The sequence below is a fragment of the Papaver somniferum genome, chromosome 7 (assembly GCF_003573695.1).
Source record: "Papaver somniferum cultivar HN1 chromosome 7, ASM357369v1, whole genome shotgun sequence".
Taxonomy (NCBI): domain Eukaryota; kingdom Viridiplantae; phylum Streptophyta; class Magnoliopsida; order Ranunculales; family Papaveraceae; genus Papaver; species Papaver somniferum.
The window spans coordinates 3385217-3403895 of record NC_039364.1 but is presented as its reverse complement, the minus strand read 5'-3'; the positions used below and the strand labels follow the sequence as shown (position 1 = coordinate 3403895).

The following is an 18679-nucleotide window of genomic DNA, read 5'->3' as shown; positions in this document are numbered from 1 at the left end:
TATATGTCCTAGTCTGAGACATCTATAAATAGGCTCGAAATCAAGACATATAATTTTGATAACTAACATTGACAAACATGCTTAAGATAGCAACTCATGCGAGTTCGACCGAGCAATGCTGTAGCACCCCCCCCCCCCCCCCTTTGTGACAAAACTATCAATACATATGGATTACAAATAAATAAGAATTGAAGCTTCATCCACATGCTTGATCTCCTTGGCATCTTCAACGCGACTCGAAATCTTCGTCACTTCTAAGTACTCCATGATTCCAAAGGTTGTAAGTTTAACCTCATATTGTTGAAGATTCGTAGCTATAACAATGAGAAAACAAACGCTCTCAGTCATTGTTATACAGTGTCATAGTATTATTACACAGCATCAAAGTTCAATTGTATCACAACTTTGACAACAATGCTATGGTGATATGTATCACTCCCTCTTAGTCAATACTTTTATCTCAACATGAAAACCGTTCCCCCTTACATAATGATCCGTAAACCATATGTATTTGTAGTGCGTGAACTACACATTAATTCTCCCTCTTTTTGTCAATAAAATTGGCAAAGGTATGAAAATTAGTGGGATCCTAATGAAATTTCCACAGAGATACTTCATGACCAAAGGTGTATTAACATAACAACAAATTTATACGCAATTATAAAGCCGAAGCTAAATGCATTCATCAAAGAATTTATAACGATACAAGATAACCCCTAAAATATTCCACGGCCGCACTCCCCACAAAGATATGGCGATTAAGCACAAGTTCAAAAGAACTCTCCCCCATAAAATGTCATCCCCGAAGGAACAACAAAGGCGACCTTGCTTTTACAAGAAAATAAGGATTTCTTTGGACAAAATCAAATCACATGAAAACATGAATTTGAAATCCAAATAATTCAATTGAATTATTCACAAAGGAATTCATGATTAATCCAATCGAAAAAGCACAATTAAATTAACCACAAGAAAACCTATGATTAATTCAATTGGAATTACACAACTAAATTAAACACAAAAATGATCAATTCAATTGGTCATGCTCGATATAAGAGAACTTACGGAGCAACAACTAAACTAACCAAACAATAATGATCAATTTAGTTGGTCATGCTCAAACATAAGGAACCTTACAGAGCAACATAGTATGTGCACAAAAATGTGGATTGGAGATCGACCAATACTGCAGAATATACAAGGATTCATTTTATCTTCATGCATAACGACATATAATAGGCTTAATCCTTGAAAACAAAAGTTTTATCCTTTCTACCATCAAAATATGACATAAAAGGTTTTAACTTTTGTTTGTCGAAAGTTCATTCTATCTTTTATCAATATATTCATATCAACATAATAGAGATAACTTTTCAACAAGTATGGGACAATCAAAGTTCACGAACGCAAACACCATTTTCCATAACAATTTGCAATATATAAAACCATAAAGATTCAATTTGATCATGTTGGATCAACATTTAGTTAACCGAGGTTAGCCATATGTTTACTCTCATATTAACCTTATTCATCTTATCTATACCTAGTTCAAATGAAGCTAGTTAAAGAGTTGTTCAATTGCATAGAAGTACACACAATTGAAACCAAATCGGTTTGATTCATTTGAATCAATCATGAACATTATAGCCACGGTTTGCAAAGATTGCATTCCTTAAGATTTAAATGTTTAAGTTCATAAATAGACCGATTTGACAAAATAACCAGCTTAAGTATGCGTACTTAAGCAACCGGATTTGAGTTTGTTAAGTTTCCAAACTCAGCAAAAATTCTCTGTTCGAAAACTTTCGCCAGTATGCATACAGGTACGCATACTTAAGGTGGCTAGTTTAGGAGTTTGTAATTCCCAAACCCAGCTGATATTTTCGGTTCGAAAACTTCCTCTAATATGCGTATGGGTATGTATACTTAAGGTGACTAGTTTAGGAGTTTGTAATTCCTAAACACAACAGATGTTTTCGGTTCAAAAACCTCTACCAGTATGCGTACTGGTACGCATACTTATGCTGTCTCCTTCACCAATATTGTACACACACATATACATACGCTTGGTTCTCGGTTTATGGATTTGTACACGAATGTACGAACACACTATATATGCTTATATCAAAAGATGGTTATCTTATCAACTCTTAATTTCAATCATTGAAACTTTCTTAGAGGACGTTATATAGTTGTTGTTCACACACTATGTTTCGTCAAAGCGATTTTCAAGTTATTGAAATTATCATAATGAAACATTCCAAGGAAACACCAAATGATTGTATCATACAAACCATGTTAGATGTAACTCGGTAATTTTCATATGATCTTATTCGGACTTTCATCACGAATGTAAGATGAACATGGCTAAAGTGAAAGCTTGCCAACACATATTTCGAGAAATATATAAGCGAGATAAACTCATCTCGAAATCTCAAATGTGTATAATATAAAACTGTATCGTTTATGTCTCAATATAGGAGATAAAGAAGAAATAGACTTTCCAAGTGACAGATGAGTTTAAGTCTCATCATACCTTTTGTTGATGAAGTTCCACAAGCTTCCCTTAGTAGTTCTTCGTCTTTAAATGATGAACGCTGAGAGATCAAAGATCAACTACACTATCTATGTTCTAGTCCGAGACATCTATGAATAGGCTAGTGATATGATTTGTAGATAGTGGTAAAAGTGGTTCGATTCTTAGACTTGCGAAGGATAAAATATAGACTTAAATTCTAAAACTAAAATAGAAAACACACTAAAAGTTGTAGAAAACTCAATCAAAGATGATATCAATATTAAAAGAACACTGAGGCTAAGATTCCACTATTTTCCAAGTTTAAAGTGATTTAATCCAATCTTTGTATTCATGCAATTTTCTCGTTCAATTTGATTCTTACTATTGCAACAAATAGATTTTCAAAAGCAATAAATGTAAATACCAAGTATGAAGCATCAAAAGTCTTAAACTAAGCATACTCCATCAAAATAGATCACAATTACTCAAATAAAAATTATATTCGATATTAGTTCAAGGCAAATAATCATAATAAAATTGCAATAAATAGATAAAAGAGAATATACCACTTCTTGTTGGAAAAATGGCTTCCTCTAGCGCCTCAGCAATGGGATTTAGCTCCTCATATTAACCATGTTCTCAAAATATGTTTTTATAGCTCAGAAGTGTACAAGGAGGTGAAAAAGTGATAACACAGCCGATTCGCAAAGAGGTGAAGGTGTTGCAGAATCTCTGTTACAAAGAGGAAACAGTAGCTAAAGACCTAATGCAATTACTGTTGATAAACGATAGATGGGTTATGCTGTTGAATAGTGATACTGTTCTGCGACAGATACTTGTGTGTCAATGTTCTTCGTGTTCTTCCTCTTCACCAGCAGCAGCAGAATATTGTATTTTTCATGCAACTCGATCTCTGGAGCTCTCTATTCTCCTCTAAACTTCTCCTTAGTTTTCGTACCGACCCCCAACTACTCGATCCCCTTCTTTGAACCTCCCAACTCCTTTTATATACTTCACAGGGTCATTAAATCCCGAGAACACCCCTGTTTTTCTTCTTTTCCAAGTTCCGACAAGTTTGGTTATTATTTCCTTTTTCTCTTTTCACGCGGATTTGTGTTTGATGCAAACTCTTCTAAAAATATCTGGAAATCTTGCAGAGTATATTCTCTTCCAATCTCACCACATTCTTTCCAAAAGTACAGCAAAAATATCCCGTGATATTAAACCTCCTATGTTTTATCCCAACTCGACAACTACTGCTTTTTTTTTCGAATCTGCCGCCTTACCTTCCCTATTTAATCTTTACACGTCACTCCCAATCCAAATCAGAGAAAATCTCCGACCAAATCTCGCTGGAAATCCTCTCTGGAAAGTACGCAGTTCAACAACCATTTTCCCATGAAAGTCTCACTCTCTGTTTTGATACAACTCGGTGTACATCCTTGCTTTATCGAATCTAAATCACTTAGAATCCCTGTTTAGCCGTTATAGGACAATACCAATCAAAAACAAAAACCAAATCCGTCTCAAACTCTTCAAAATCATGTCCAGAGAATACGCAGGAATAACCAGGTCTTCCCGCCAAATTCAGTTCAAATGGGGAAGAACATGGATGCCCCCTAACCAGAGTAGGGATGCGATTAGCGGCTGCCTGGAAATGGGATGCCCCTTAATAATTAGGTTACCCCTTATCCAAAGTGAGAGTCCGAATAGCAAATGTCCTCCTACGAGCGCAAAAACCACTTTTCGAGCCAATTTCGCCGCAAAATCTTATTTCTCCAAAAACACCTGCAAAGACACAAAATGCCAAAATAAGTACAGAAATGGGTACTAAAAATATATGAAATTGAGATCAAAATAGACACATAAACGCGTCTATCAGCTAGAAATCAAGACATATAGTTTTGATCACTAAAATTGCAAACATGCTTGAGATAGCAACGCATGCGAGTTCGACCGAGCAATGCTCTAACACATATACTTTAAGAAAATGATTATTAGTTAATGTGCTAGACTAATAATTGAAGTTTTCTATGAGAGATTTCTTAAATATAGTTCAAAATTATTGGGAATAGGAAATCCGAATTTTGCACTTGTTGCATATCTTGAGAATACTTGCGGTTTCGGAATTTCCTTGTTGTTCAAAAAACCTTGGTCTATAAATAGTTGAGTTTTCATTTCTTGCAAATTATCCTAAGAGACATTCAAACTTCATTCGTGTAGTTTCTGGTGGAGCCGTCTATCCGGGGAGGAAAGTACTCTAATTAGGTGCAATCTCTTACGAACGCTCGTTTATATTTCTGTGGGATGAAGATGCTCTACGAGTGTTGTTGGTGGGAAACTAGATAATTGCATGTTATTTTAGTTTTAGATTATTGATTTGATTGATTAACGGTTGGTGTAACTTTGATTGCACCTAGTTAATTTGATTATTCTCGAGATCCTTCTCTCCTGACGTAAGGGTCACTCAAACTAGATCATAGTATCAACGGGATATTTAGAACCATCTTCGAATCTAAATATATCTAGTGATAATCCATTGTCAACAGACTTCATTCTGTGTGTGATTGATCACGAGAGGATTCAAGTATGTGTTGTGCAGGTTTTAAGAAGGAAATTGAAGATTTGAAGACGAAGAATATTTTATTATTAGTTTTTATATATTTTTGAATCTTGTCCACACGAGGGCGGAAATACAGCCAGGCTTATCTTGGCTTAATCCACCCCCAAACAAAATCTTTTCATTACATTAGGCTTAAAGTTTATCCCATTTTAGCTTACATCCAGTAGAATCTATGGTTAAGACAGGGTAAATATATCCAAGTACACATAAAAAATTCTGAAGTACCCCCTAGATTAATTCATTTCCTAGTTCCGCCCTATGTGAACATATTTTGATCGTCTAGGATCTAACTAGAATCGTGTTTATCTTTGATGGATTTGATCGTCTATTTTTGTGAGACCAACATCACTTTATACTTACTCTTTGAGTTCTATATTGATTGATTGCAAATCTAAATATTGATTATTTCAGTAATCAAAGTTTAGATTGATCTAACCAGACGAAGGAGTTTATTAGATAAAATAGAAGATCCTTTGTCAAAAACTCATAAATATCTTTATCACAAAATATTGATTAGAGTGGTTACCAAACAGCTTTTGTTCCTTTACTGTTTGGAATACAATCCAAAGGAGTGGTGATTCACGTGCGTGACTCTCGAAGTCGAAGGCGGTATACTGAGGAAACTATGTAGGTAGTCAGCTTGGTCTCAACTATATGAAGTTGGCATTAGATTTTGTATAACGACTTAATTCTGAGAGTATTCAAAACTGGACAAAGTCTCATGGTCTTTCCGCATTTGCGGTTTCCTCGTTAACAAAATTCTTGTGTTTGTATTACTTTACTTTTGCATAATAATAGTTTTATTATAATTAAGTAAATATTATATTGTGTATTAATCCTGTTAACTTGATATTGATCTTATAATGTTTTGGTTTAGTACCGTACATATTATTTAGTGAATACTTTGTTGTTGCAATTTCTCGATTTCATATCCATAGACGATCACACAAAGTGAATATCATAGTTGTCATATTGTCTCGACTTTTTACATAGATGATCACACTTGGTATAGGACTTATAGGTAGATATATAAAAGATTATGGTGTAGTTGAGTATCCTCGTCTTTGCAGACTTATAAACCATTTCGGGAACCACTAACCAGCGAACACCAAAGTATCAAGATGCTTTACAGATGATGTAAAACTGGAAAGCGCATATCAGGATTGTGATATTATGTTAAAGCGTAAATATCACGATAAAAATTACATAAAATCATGCTTTCAAAACACATATGATCTACATATATAACATTCACAACAACGAGAACATTACCAAACATGATACTAATCTTATAAACGTTCATCAAATTAATCAAATTCATTAGAAAAATCCTACAAAAGTATTCTTCAATAACAACATTTACCAAATTACTGGTCAACAAGAAATTTTAGCTAATTTTTGTAGGGGTTACAACCATTTTCCATCTAATTTTCTTATCATTTTCTCACCATATATTGTCAATAACATCATCTCCTGGTAGTTTAGCACACCAAAGATCTTGAATAAGGATATTTACACTTACTAAAGAACCCATTGCAACAGACCACAACTGACCTTTGGCATACATATTTTCATTGGTTATTACTTGGTTTAGAGGAGAGTTTATAACTAGAAAACTAGCAAGATTAACTCTATTGTATCCACGACCAGTTTCCGATAATTGGGCATAATATGCAGAAACATGTTCTTCATGTGAACTTCCGTTAATAGTAAGAACATATGCTTTCACAAATATATCATAAAAAGATTGAATATTCTCAGAAATAAAAAAATTGATTCTAGAGTGCGAATATTTACCTTCATTATCGTTAATCGCACGGCCACTAAGAACGGAAACACAAGAGCAAGTTTTAACACCTTCAAAGATTCGCTAAAATCTCCAATGACACCATTAAAACCTACCAATTACCGTCATCTTCGTTCATAGATTGTTGGTGATGATGTTGCTGAAAACTAGTTGTAGTAGTAGTAGTAACAATTTGTGAATCTCAGATGTTCTTAATTACTCTATTCGAAGAACTCTCATGAGATATAAAAAATATCTTTAATTCATACTACTTCCATTTAAAAAAAAGAAGGTTGGTTTGATGTATAAATTATACATGAAAACAACCTATTATTTTGCAATGGAGAGATAATTTCGAATATTTCATTTAAATTTTCAATATACATGTTTCATTTTCTTTTGGTCGGGTAAGTTTACGCTTATTTCAAAATTCAATTCTATTATCCAATCACTTTTACTAAAGCTGTTAGCATTTCTTCACTCTTGTATTTTATGGTAATTCTTTAAGGAAATTTGAAAGGATCTTCCAAAAATGGAGGATGGAAAAGAGTTTTGATTCCATGAAAAATTTCTCCCCCATTTAAATCAGCGATGAAAGTTAAGCAAAAAAATTTAAGGTTTACAATCACGGTACGCATGTTAATCTATTTCTATAACTTTTATTTATAAAAAAGGATAGATGACTTGGTAATAGAATAACTCATATAACATATTTTAGAAAAAAGAAGATTAAGAATGAAAATCCTAACTCAAACTGAAAAAAAAAATATTATTACCTTAAACTTCGTAAAAAAATCTTAATTTTGCTTCAGAGAATTTTCTTTGCCGACTTCGAAACTTAAAACCCTTTTACAATTATGAAAGAAAAAAAAGTAAACCTTAAAGATTTGTAGACGGTAATATAGACCCTTGACTGTTGTTAAGGCCTGTCTACTTATGCTTTCTAAAAAAAACTGGTAAGCATTAAGAAGTTTAAACATACACAAAGTGATGTTGCCAAGAATATTGGTTGTTATTAAATCTTGACGTTTTTGCTATATGGTAAAAAATCGTTCATATATTTTTATAAAGATAATAGGCCAGCTTTCAGAAACCAGGGTACTTATATAATTCTGTTTTCCCATTTAGTTTAATAAGTATTTGATTTAGGACTTTTTAATTCGAACACAAAATATATTCCTAATAAACATATGTTCCAGAAATCATGTGTTTGATTTTCTTAAAATCATTTAGAAATCATGAAAAAGAGTTCATTAAAGATTTGTAAGTGATATTTTTATTTCATCTTCAATTGATTTTATCTCGAATTTCCTATGTATGCTAAATAGATGCTTCCCATAATAATAAAAGCATTTCGTATGATTGTTAATTTTCAAAAAGTATCATCGATGCCAATTTATCAAATGTGAAAATCATTGGTTAGTAGAAAAGATCGTAATTATGACATCGATGCTGACTTATCAGATAAGAAAAATCAATTGTTCGTAGAAGAGATCGTGATGATGATACATTACACATATTATTACACTCTCGATATTTTAAAAATATATTTTCGAATGACAAACAATCCAATTGAAAATTTTCAAATCTTAGTTTCATGTTTGAATCATGATCGGATTTTAGATAGTGGTAAATAGAGTTGTCGTTCACTCGGTCTTTGTTGAGATTGATTCTAAGCTTAAATATAAAAATAATAAATTATATACAAAATATGTTACAGGATGAAGAATTCACTGAGACTCGGATTTCACTGTTTTTCATATTCAAGTGGTTCAGAAATTAATCCTAGGCAATTATAGCCCCAAACACAAGAAATATTAATTCTATTCTTTGCCAAAATAGATTTCGTAAAACATCAATTGTAAATTACAAGCATAGTGTATCAAAAGCACCTAAGACTAAGCATACACTATCAAACAAGATAACAATTGATTAATAGAAATCATAAATCATTTATATTCGGTGCAAAAAGTAAATAAGGAATTAATTAAATTTACCACATGATGAAATTCAGCTTCGTCCGTCGTCCCAGCGATGGGGTCTAGCTTCTCATGATGAGAACACACTCAAAAAGATAACTCATAGCTCAAATGTTATTTTTATTGGAAAAATAGTAGAAAACAGAGATTTGCAATGGTATAAGGGTGTTGCAAAATAAACTGTTACGAAGAACGATAAATGGAAAATGTCACTGTCACTGTAGCAAATACAACGCTTCAGTATGTGTTGTTGTCACTGTTGATGAACGACTGTTCTTTGGCGTCTTATGTTCTTCGTTCTCTCCTTCAATGGCAGCAGTAAAGACAAGCTCTGCAACTTCCTGTTCTACGCTCTGTTTCCACCCCTCACTCTTCATGCCCCCCTATGGATCCCGTGAAGCCTTTTTATACCCAACATGTGAATAAATCTTCACAATAACTTCGAAATATTCCGTCATTACTCGTCGGGTTTTCTCGGGGAATAATTTCATTTTCTTTCCATGTTTTTGCTTCTCTTGCTGCTAACTCACGTTTACACACTCCAAACACGTGCATGAATTGTTTAGAAAGAGTCAGAACTCTGAGAAACTCACACCAACGACCAAAGATATCTCCACAGAATCTCGAGAAACTCTCGAGATCTATTTCATCGTCTGCGCCGGAATTCTCCCCTTATTCTTCAACTTTATCTCTTTACCCGTCAAATCTCCCCCAGTAAACGAAGAATAACATCCCAGATAATATCTCCTCCAATCAATATGTATCTTCTATATATACTCAAAAATAGAATCCAAGAATAATACAGCCTCTGTTTCGTCGAGAAAAGACTATCCGGCCCAATTTCCACCGGTACAACACTTATATCAGCCTTGTTAAGCCCAATGAAGTCCAACGCAACCAAAATTTGTAATTGAATCTCAATAGAACTCGTCAAACTCCTGAAAGTTACGCAGTCGTCTGCATATTCCCGCCAAAACACATTTCAAACTAAGGTGGAAACGTTGCCCCTTATCCAATAGCTAGGTGTGAATATGAAGCGGGTGCCCTGGTGTGTGAATAGCAACTGGGTGCCCCTTATCCGAAGAGGTGGTCCGTTTAGCAAATGTCCTCTGGGTTGCCCCGAGCAACTTTTCGAGCCGAATTTTCCAAAATACCTATAAACATAAAAACAAAATATCAGTATAAAAATCGAGTTCCAACAACACAAACATTGAGGACAATTTAGACACAAAAATGTGTCTATCAAATCAAGATATATATAATATTTTATTATACTCGTCTTTGATGTAGTAGAATACGATGTACATGGTAGCTCTATGCCAAGCGATCGATCTTCGACATTTAGAGGTAACATGAGAGAAGTTGTTAAGCATGTTGTGCAACAAATAGTAAAGAAAACACTTTACAACGACGAGAAGGATGGGTCATTGATCGCGTCTCGTTTCTGCGAGAAGGAACTCTTGCCATTCATTGAACACCAGCTTGTGTTCTCGTATCTTGTTAATCCTACCAACACATCTTACGCGCTTTTACTTTAATTAGGCGAAGTATTAGTGGAGAAAGCGTTTAATGTTTGTCCGTCCAAAGACGGCGAATAAGAGATTAACGAATTAAGAAGATAAGTACTTGATATTCAAGAGGATTCCAATCTTTCAATATGAACTGAAAGTAACCTTAGGTGATTAAGTGACAAAGGCAAGAGAGAAATTCGATAACGACGACTTCCCAATTGCCAACAGAATCAAGAAATGCAGAACTTATCCGATATACCAGTTCGTTAGGGGCTAATTGTTGGGACTGCATTGCTACGAAAAAAAGTCTTGGAGAAGATATTGAAAAGGTTTATGAAGCAGTTAATGAAGGTAAACTTGGTGATATTTTGAAGAAATGTTTATCATTCAGGGATGGATCTTCTGGTCCATTGACTCTAAGACCAGATGCGTCGTCTTCGACACATAACAATCCCGAGTACTGGGGTTGGTTTGATAAATGCGAAGTCTCCTTCTGCAACAAGTGGTCGTGGATTCTGGAATTTGATTTGTTAAGTATTATTGACTGTCTTGGTTAACTTCTTTTTTACATTGTTACCGTAATGAGCCTTGGTTTTTCATAAAAATGAAAACCATGGTTTTCACAATTTGAATTTGTGTTATACATACAATTTTTCAGCGGTTTCATTTTGGTTTTTATCAGTAAATTAGGATGGAGATAAATTTTGACATCATTGTCAAGACTAGGTTTGTTGGTATTTGTTTCATTTCTTAGTTTGACGTGTTTTAGGAGGGAAAACTCATCAAATTGGGCGTTCAAATTGGGGCATAGTAGGAACCAAAGTCAAAGTTGACTAGATTTTAGTTTACCAAACTAGTCGATGATGACCAGATGTAAACTAAATGTGTGAAAAATAAGTTTAGGAGTTTGTCAAACAACTGCACGACCATAACCATCTTAAGACAGTTAACCACACTGATCACAACCTATCCATACAAATTTTGGATCAAGGTGCATATTGTGAGTTGTAATGCAGGTTTTGGATCATGAGGCAGTTGTTTTGTTCACGAGGCAATTTTGGGCCGCATGGTCATTTTCTGCTGGTCCATGTTGTACTTTTGGAGTTTTAAGGTATATTATAAATCACATGATAGATTTTTAATGTAGTAGCATCATTTTTTTTCTTTCTAGATCCGACTTGTCTGGATCTAGTTTGAATAATTTAGCTCTTATGGGTCTGACTCAGTGTGTTTGATTTCTGAATCAGATCTTACTTAATTATTTTAAAAATATGCGAGTCAATGACTTGGTCCAATTTGTCAGAGGTTTTTTGTTCTTTGACTATAAAGAATCTGAATCAGAATAAAAACTAATGATTTGAATCTAATTCAGTCCGAGTCATGAGTTAACTCATATCCAAATTGCGAGTGATCATACCAAACCAATGTCTCAAGAGAAATCAACTTTGAAATCCCCAGCCAACAAAAGATCACCACCAGCCTTAGGAGCGAAAGGAAAAAGACCACCTAAAGCACCTACGATTTCACCCCCTAAGGATGGAGAAAGTAGTGGTACCGGGGCTACTTGTTTGTTGAAAAATAATTGGGGATCGTACTCCGGCCTGGGAACATTTGTCGCAAGTTTAATCGCAAATTTGTACTTGTTGATTAGACAATTTGGCTGGTGTTACAAACCAAAACCAGATGGTGAAGATGGAGGAGGATAAGGAGCAGGTGTGGATAATTCCAACTGTGCATTCTGCTCGAAACAGATAGTCATCCAGATGTCGAGATCCTTCAAGAAATCATTTAAGAAGAGAAATCAAGACGAGGTGGTGGTAATCTAGTGGAGCGGAGCACATACAAGTTAGCACACATACACACAAATCAAATTTAGTGGAGGGGATCACATGAAGATTAGCACCAGATGTTAGCATTTCTACATTCTTGTATTTGATGGTAATTCTTTAATGAAATTTAAAAGGATCTTCCGAAAATGGAGGATGGAAAAGAGTTTTGATTCCATGAAACATTTCTCCCCCATTTAAATCAGTGAAGAAAGTTGATTATAAGTTAAAAAATTTAGCAAAAACATTTGGGGTTTGTAATCACGTTACGCATGTTAATCTATTTCTATAACTTTTATTTATAAAAAAGAAAGATGATTTAGTAATAGAATAACTCATATAACATATTTTAGAGAGAAAAGAAGATTAAGAATAAAAATCTTAACTCTAATTACAAATAATAAGATTATTACCTTAAATTTCATAAAAAATATTAATTTCTTTAGAGAATTTTCGTTGCCGACTTCGAAACTTAAAACCCTTTTATTTATGAAAAGAGGAGTAAACCTTAAAGATTTATAGACGGTAAAATAGACCCTTAACTATTGTTAAGGTCTGTCTACTTATGCCTTCTATACAAAACTGGTAAGCGTATATTAAAAAGTCTAAACATACACAAAGTGATGTTGCCAAGAATATTGGTTGTTATTAAATCTTGACGTGTTTGCTATATAGTAACAAATCGCCTATATATTTTTATAAAGATATAGGGTCAGCTTTCTAAAACTAGGGTACTTATATAATTTTGTTTTCCCATTTAGTTTCAATAAGTATTTTATTTAGGATTTTTTAATTCGAATACAAAATATATTCCTAATAAACACGTTCTAGAAATCATGTGTTTGATTTTCTTATAATCATTTAGAAATCATGAAAGAGAGTTCATTAGAGGTTTGTAAGTGATATTTTTATTTCATCTTCGATTATTTTTATCTCGAATTGCTTAGGCGTGCTAAATAGATGCTTCCCATAATAATAAAGGCGTTTCGTATGATTGTTAATTTTCAAAAAATATCACCGATGTCGATTTATCAAATGTGAAAATCAATGGTTAGTAGAAAAGATCGTAATTATGATATCGATGCCGATTTATCAGATGAAAAAATCAATTGTTCATAGAAGAGATCGTGATTATAATACATTGCACATATCATTACGCTTTCAATATTTCAAAAATATAATTTCGAATGACAGATAATCCAATTGGAGTTTTTTCAAATATTAGTTTCATGTTTGAATTAAGATATATATAATATTCCATGGTACCCATCTTTGATGTAGTTGTATACGATGTACATGGTGGCGCTATGCCAAGCGATCGATCTTCGACATTTGGAGGAAAACATGAGCGAAGTTGTTAAGCATGTTCTGCAACAAGTAGTAAAGAAAACACTTTACAACGACGGTACAGATGGGCCATTGCTCGCGTCTCGTTTCTGCGAGAAGGAACTCTTGCAAGTCATTGAACACCAGCCTGTGTTCTCGTATATTGATGATCCTACCGACACATCTTACGCGCTTTTAGTTCAATTGCGCGAAGTATTAATGGAGAAAGCGCTTAAATGTTGTCCATCCAAAGACGACGAAGAAGAGATTAGCGAGGAATATAAGTACTTGGTTTTCAAGAGGATCCCAATCTTTCAAGATGAACTGAAAGCAACCGTAGGTGATGAAGTGACAAAGGAAAGAGAGAAATTCGATAACGACGACTTCCCAATTGCTAACAAAATCAAGATGTGCATAACATATCTGATATAGCAGTTCGTCAGGGCCAAGTTGGGACTGCATTTCTAAGTGGTCATAAGAAAAAAAAAGTCCCGGAGAAGATATTGAAAAGGTTTATGAAGATGTGAATGAAGGTAAACTTGGTGATATTTTGAAGAAATGTTTAGCATTCTGGGGTGGATATTCAAGTACATTTACTCTTAGACCAGATGCATATCTTCACCGGCACATAATAATCACGAGTACTGGGGTTGGTTTGATAAGGCTAAGCCTCCTTCTGCAACAAGTGGTCGTGGATTCTGGAATTTATAGAGGGTAAATAACCGGAATTAGATTTGTTAAATCTTATTGACTGTCTTGGTTAACTTATTTTTTTTACATTGTTATTATAACGAGTCTTGGTGTTTCATAAAAATGAAGACCAATGGTTTTCTTAAAAGTTTTCTTTGAATAAACAATTTGAATTTGTGTTATCACATACAATTTTTTAGCGGTTTCTTTTCGGTTTTTATCAGTAAATTAGGATGGAGATAAATTTTGACATCATAGTCAAGACTAGGTTTGTTGGTATTTATTTCATTTCTTAGTTTGACGTGTTTTAGGAAGGAAAAATCATTAAATCAGGTGTCTAAATTGGGGCATGGTGGGAACCAAAGACAAATTTGACTAGAGTTTAGTTTACCAAACTGGTCGATGATGACCAGACGTAAACTAAATGTGTGAAAAATAAGTTTAGAAGTTTGTCAAACAACAGCATGACCATGACCATCTCGAGAGAGTTGACCTTTGATCATGACCTATCTGTACAAATTTTGGATTAAGGTGCAGATTGTGAGTCGTAATACATGTTTTGGATCATGAGGCAATTTTGGGCCACATGGCCGTTTTCAACCGGTCCATGTTGTACTTTTGGAGTTTTAAGGTAGATTATAAATCACATGATAGATATTTAATGCACTAGCATCAAATTTTTTTCCAGATCCGACTTGTATGGATCTAATTTGATTCATTTAGCTCTTTTGGGTCTGACTCAATGTGTTTGATTTTTGAATCAGATCTTTCTTAATTGTCTCAAAAATATGCGAATCAATGACTTGGTCCAATTTGTCAGATGTTTTTTGTTCCTTTACTATAAAGGGTCTGAATCAGAATAAGAACTAACGGTTTGAATCTAATTCAATCCGAGTCATGAGTTAACTCATATCCAAATTGCGAGTGATATACAGACAAACATGATGTTGATGTTTTTTTCTTGTTCTTTTTTAAATCTATTATGTAGATTTCTGATCGTATTAAGGAATTTTGGGTAATGCAACAAATTTTAAGACCATAGTTGTGTTTTTTTTTTCTTCTTTTGATAATTAACACCGATATATTAAGAAGAATCTAAGATTACAGAGTTTAAGATAGGAAACGATTTCCTACTAAGTTTATCAAAAAATAGTACTCTCGCCTCACAAACTAAAGATTCAATTGGAAAACATGAGACACATAAAGATCTTGCTTCTTTAGCTATCTTATCTAGTGAAAATAGAAAAGTTCTGTTCTTAAACTTAAAGCACATATTACTAACATTACTAAAGGAATTAAACATATAGATGCATTTCTTGATATTATTTTGTTTTCTCCGGTATTGTCAGTAAGAATTGTCTTCAAAAACAACAGAAACAAGATTTTTGCAGTCATTAAAAATACAACAAAGTGGAGACTAGTTTTTTTTTTTTTATAGAAAAAAGGAGATGAAGCTCCTAAGCACCTTACAAGTTGTGAGAACTGGTGCTTACTAGCAGACTGCCAGTTCTCTCCATATCCAAAATATTGTTATCCATATCTGGATTTAAAGTTACATTACCATTGTTTTGATTTCCTACAGGACTGGTAATAAAGTTGTCTGAAACCAAAATAAATAATCCATTGATAGAGTTTTGGTCCCAACTTCTATTTGTATCACAGTTTGTGCTTAGCATAGCTAGGTTAACTGGTAGTTGATTTTCCCTGTCGCTGATTGTGCTCCATGTACCTACTTCAAAAACTTCCTTTCCACCATTGTTTAGAGTGAATCTGTCTCCAATCTTCTCAGCATGCAGACTCCTGATTAGCTTTAATAGTTGGCCAGAGTTTGATTCAAATTCCATCATGCTTCCTAATTCCGCTGCCCAGTTGTAAGCATCTGTAGTTGCTTTCTTCTTATTGTTTCTTGAGAGCTTTGCTGGAGGCGTGCTTCTTTAGCTCCTCTGCAGTTTCTTGTGTGATCAAAGAGTAGCATTCCCATTCCATATATGTTATTCATAGGGTTGCAGATGAGTGCTATGTTAATTTTCAGAGTAAAAAGCATTGGGACTTTCCAAATTATTCTGAATTCAATACTCTGATTTTCTGCTTCTTCTCTGGTGTACTCCACATGCATAGGATTATTTTTCTCCTTCTTTTTTGCTGCACTAGTAGTATTAATATACAGTATGATTTCCCTGGCTATAAGGTCAGCCCTAGGTTTTTTGTTTTCAAAAGTTAGATTACACCTGGCTTTCTATACATGCCATAACACAATTTCACACAATTCAGGCCAGCCTAAAGTTTGAAGCTCATTGTTTCTAATCATAAGAATGGAAGCAAGCCATTCATGGAAATCCAATTATTGCCTATCACATCAAATGGGTCGAAAATTAAATCCTTCCAAACTTGTTGGATTAAAGGGAAGTGGATGAATAAGTGCGAGATCGACTCCCTAGAGCAATTGCATATTTTGCAAGTAGTATCTATATATCTTAAATGTTTTCCTACCCTTTCTCCTATTGGTAGTATTGACTGTGCTGCCTTCCATAAGAAGAGTTTTATTGAAGGGGAGACTTACAGATTCCATATTGCCATCCAGTTTTTCATATTATGCTGATGTTTACCTTTATAGGTCAGTTCATTGTAGAGGGATTTTACACTGAACTTGCCATCCTTTGTTAGAGGCTAGAAGACCCTGTCTTCATTGCCAAAGTGAATGGTAGTCTCTTTTATCTTGGTAACAATGTTAAGAGTAAACATATTCTCTAAGAGAGAGCTGTTCCATTGGTTATTGTTAATTATAAGATCAGCAACAATATCAATATTGGTAGGGCAGTTGTTAGGCGTGACTAGTTTCTCAACTAGTCCATGAACCCAATCATCTGTCCAAATGTTAACCTTTTCTCAATTTCCTATTTTCTATTTCCCATACTTTTGAATATTTGCAATGCCTGATAGCATACCCTTCCAAACCCAAGAATCAGCTGGCTTTGGTAGAGCAGACATGTGAATTATATCCTTAGAATTGAAGTATTTATCCTCCATGACCTGAGCACCCAAAGTATTTGGTTGTTCCATCATTCTCCAACCTATTTTGAAGATGATAACACTATTAAATTTTTCCAGATTAACAAATCCTAGTTCTCCTTCCTCCAAAGGTTTACAAAAGCCTTTCCAAGCTTTAAGATAAATGCCTTTTCGTTTTCCTTTCTCCTTACCCCAGAAAAAATCTCTTTGGATATTGTTCATATCCTCAATATTTTTTTTTGGTATCTTGAAAGTACTCATTTGGTAATTTTCCATTGTGGAAGTTACATGCTTAATTAGAACTTTTTTCCCAGTTGGGTTTATATTTTTGTTATTCCAACCTTCTATTCTATTTTTCATACTATCAACCACGGGGTAAAAGGCCTCCACTTTAGATTTGTTAGTGAACAAAGGTGACCCAAGATATTTATCTTTAAGAGATATGTGGTTGATTTGCATTATCTCAGTGATGTCCAACACAGTTTGTGGGGAAGAATTGTTGCTAAAAAACACTCCAGATTTTGCTAATTTTATCATTTGCCCTGAGCAAGTGCTGAACTTATCAATTATACTGAGAATGTTTTCAGCCTCAGATTTGGAAGCCTTGCAAAAAATGATGAAATCATCAGCAAAGAGCAAGTGACTTATTGATGGGGCTTTCTTAACAATTTTGATTCCATGTATTTTTCCTTCACTTTCAGCTTGCATGAGCATTCTAGAGAAATATTCCATGCATAATATAAATAAGTAGGGGGATAGAGGTTCCCCTTGCCTGAGACCTCTAGTAGGGTTGAAGAACTCACAAGGGACTCCATTAAGCAGAATAGCTAGGCTAGAGGTGGATATGCATTGGTTAATCCTAGAGCACCACTCTTCAGAGAAGCCCATTTTTTTAAGGATAATCAGGAGAAAAGGCCATTCAATTCTGTCAAAGGCCTTGGACATTTCTATCTTTAGACCCATCCATTCTTGCCTATCTCTTCTATTCCTCATGTTATGAATGATTTCATGAGCAACCATGGTATTGTCATTAATCTGTCTTCCTGGGATGAAAGCAGATTGATAGGGAGAGATTATTTTGCTTAGCAAAGGTTTCATTCTCTGAGAAAGAATTTTGGAAATTAGCTTGTAACTAGTGTTGCATAAAGAGATTGGTATGAAATCTCCTGGAGAAGAAGGGAACTGAACTTTAGGAATGAGAGAGACAAAAGTTGAGTTCATTTCCTTGAGCATGTATCCTATTTCAAAAGACTTTTGAACCAAATTTATGAGATCCTCACCAATTATTTGCCAATTACTTTGGAAGAAATTTGGGGGAATCCATTTGGTCCAGCAACTTTGTTTCCTTCCATATCAAAGAGGGTTTTCTTAATTTCAGCAGCTGTAGTAATTTCAAGTAGAAGATTATTTT

At 34.2% G+C, this 18679-nt stretch overlaps 1 protein-coding gene across 1 annotated transcript; it reads left to right on the top strand.

Annotated features, from left to right (window-relative positions):
• Window positions 1-13533: 13533 nt before the first annotated feature.
• On the top strand, window positions 13534-14001 carry LOC113293919 (phenylalanine ammonia-lyase-like). The gene has a single exon (XM_026542361.1). It carries the CDS (start codon window positions 13534-13536, stop codon window positions 13999-14001), a length of 468 nt encoding a protein of 155 aa, XP_026398146.1.
• The last annotated feature ends 4678 nt before the right edge of the window (window positions 14002-18679 follow it).

Coding starts and splice junctions, on each gene's coding strand:
- LOC113293919 (XM_026542361.1), top strand. CDS start 13,534: ATGTACATGGTGGCGCTATGCCAAGCGATCGATCTTCGACATTTGGAG.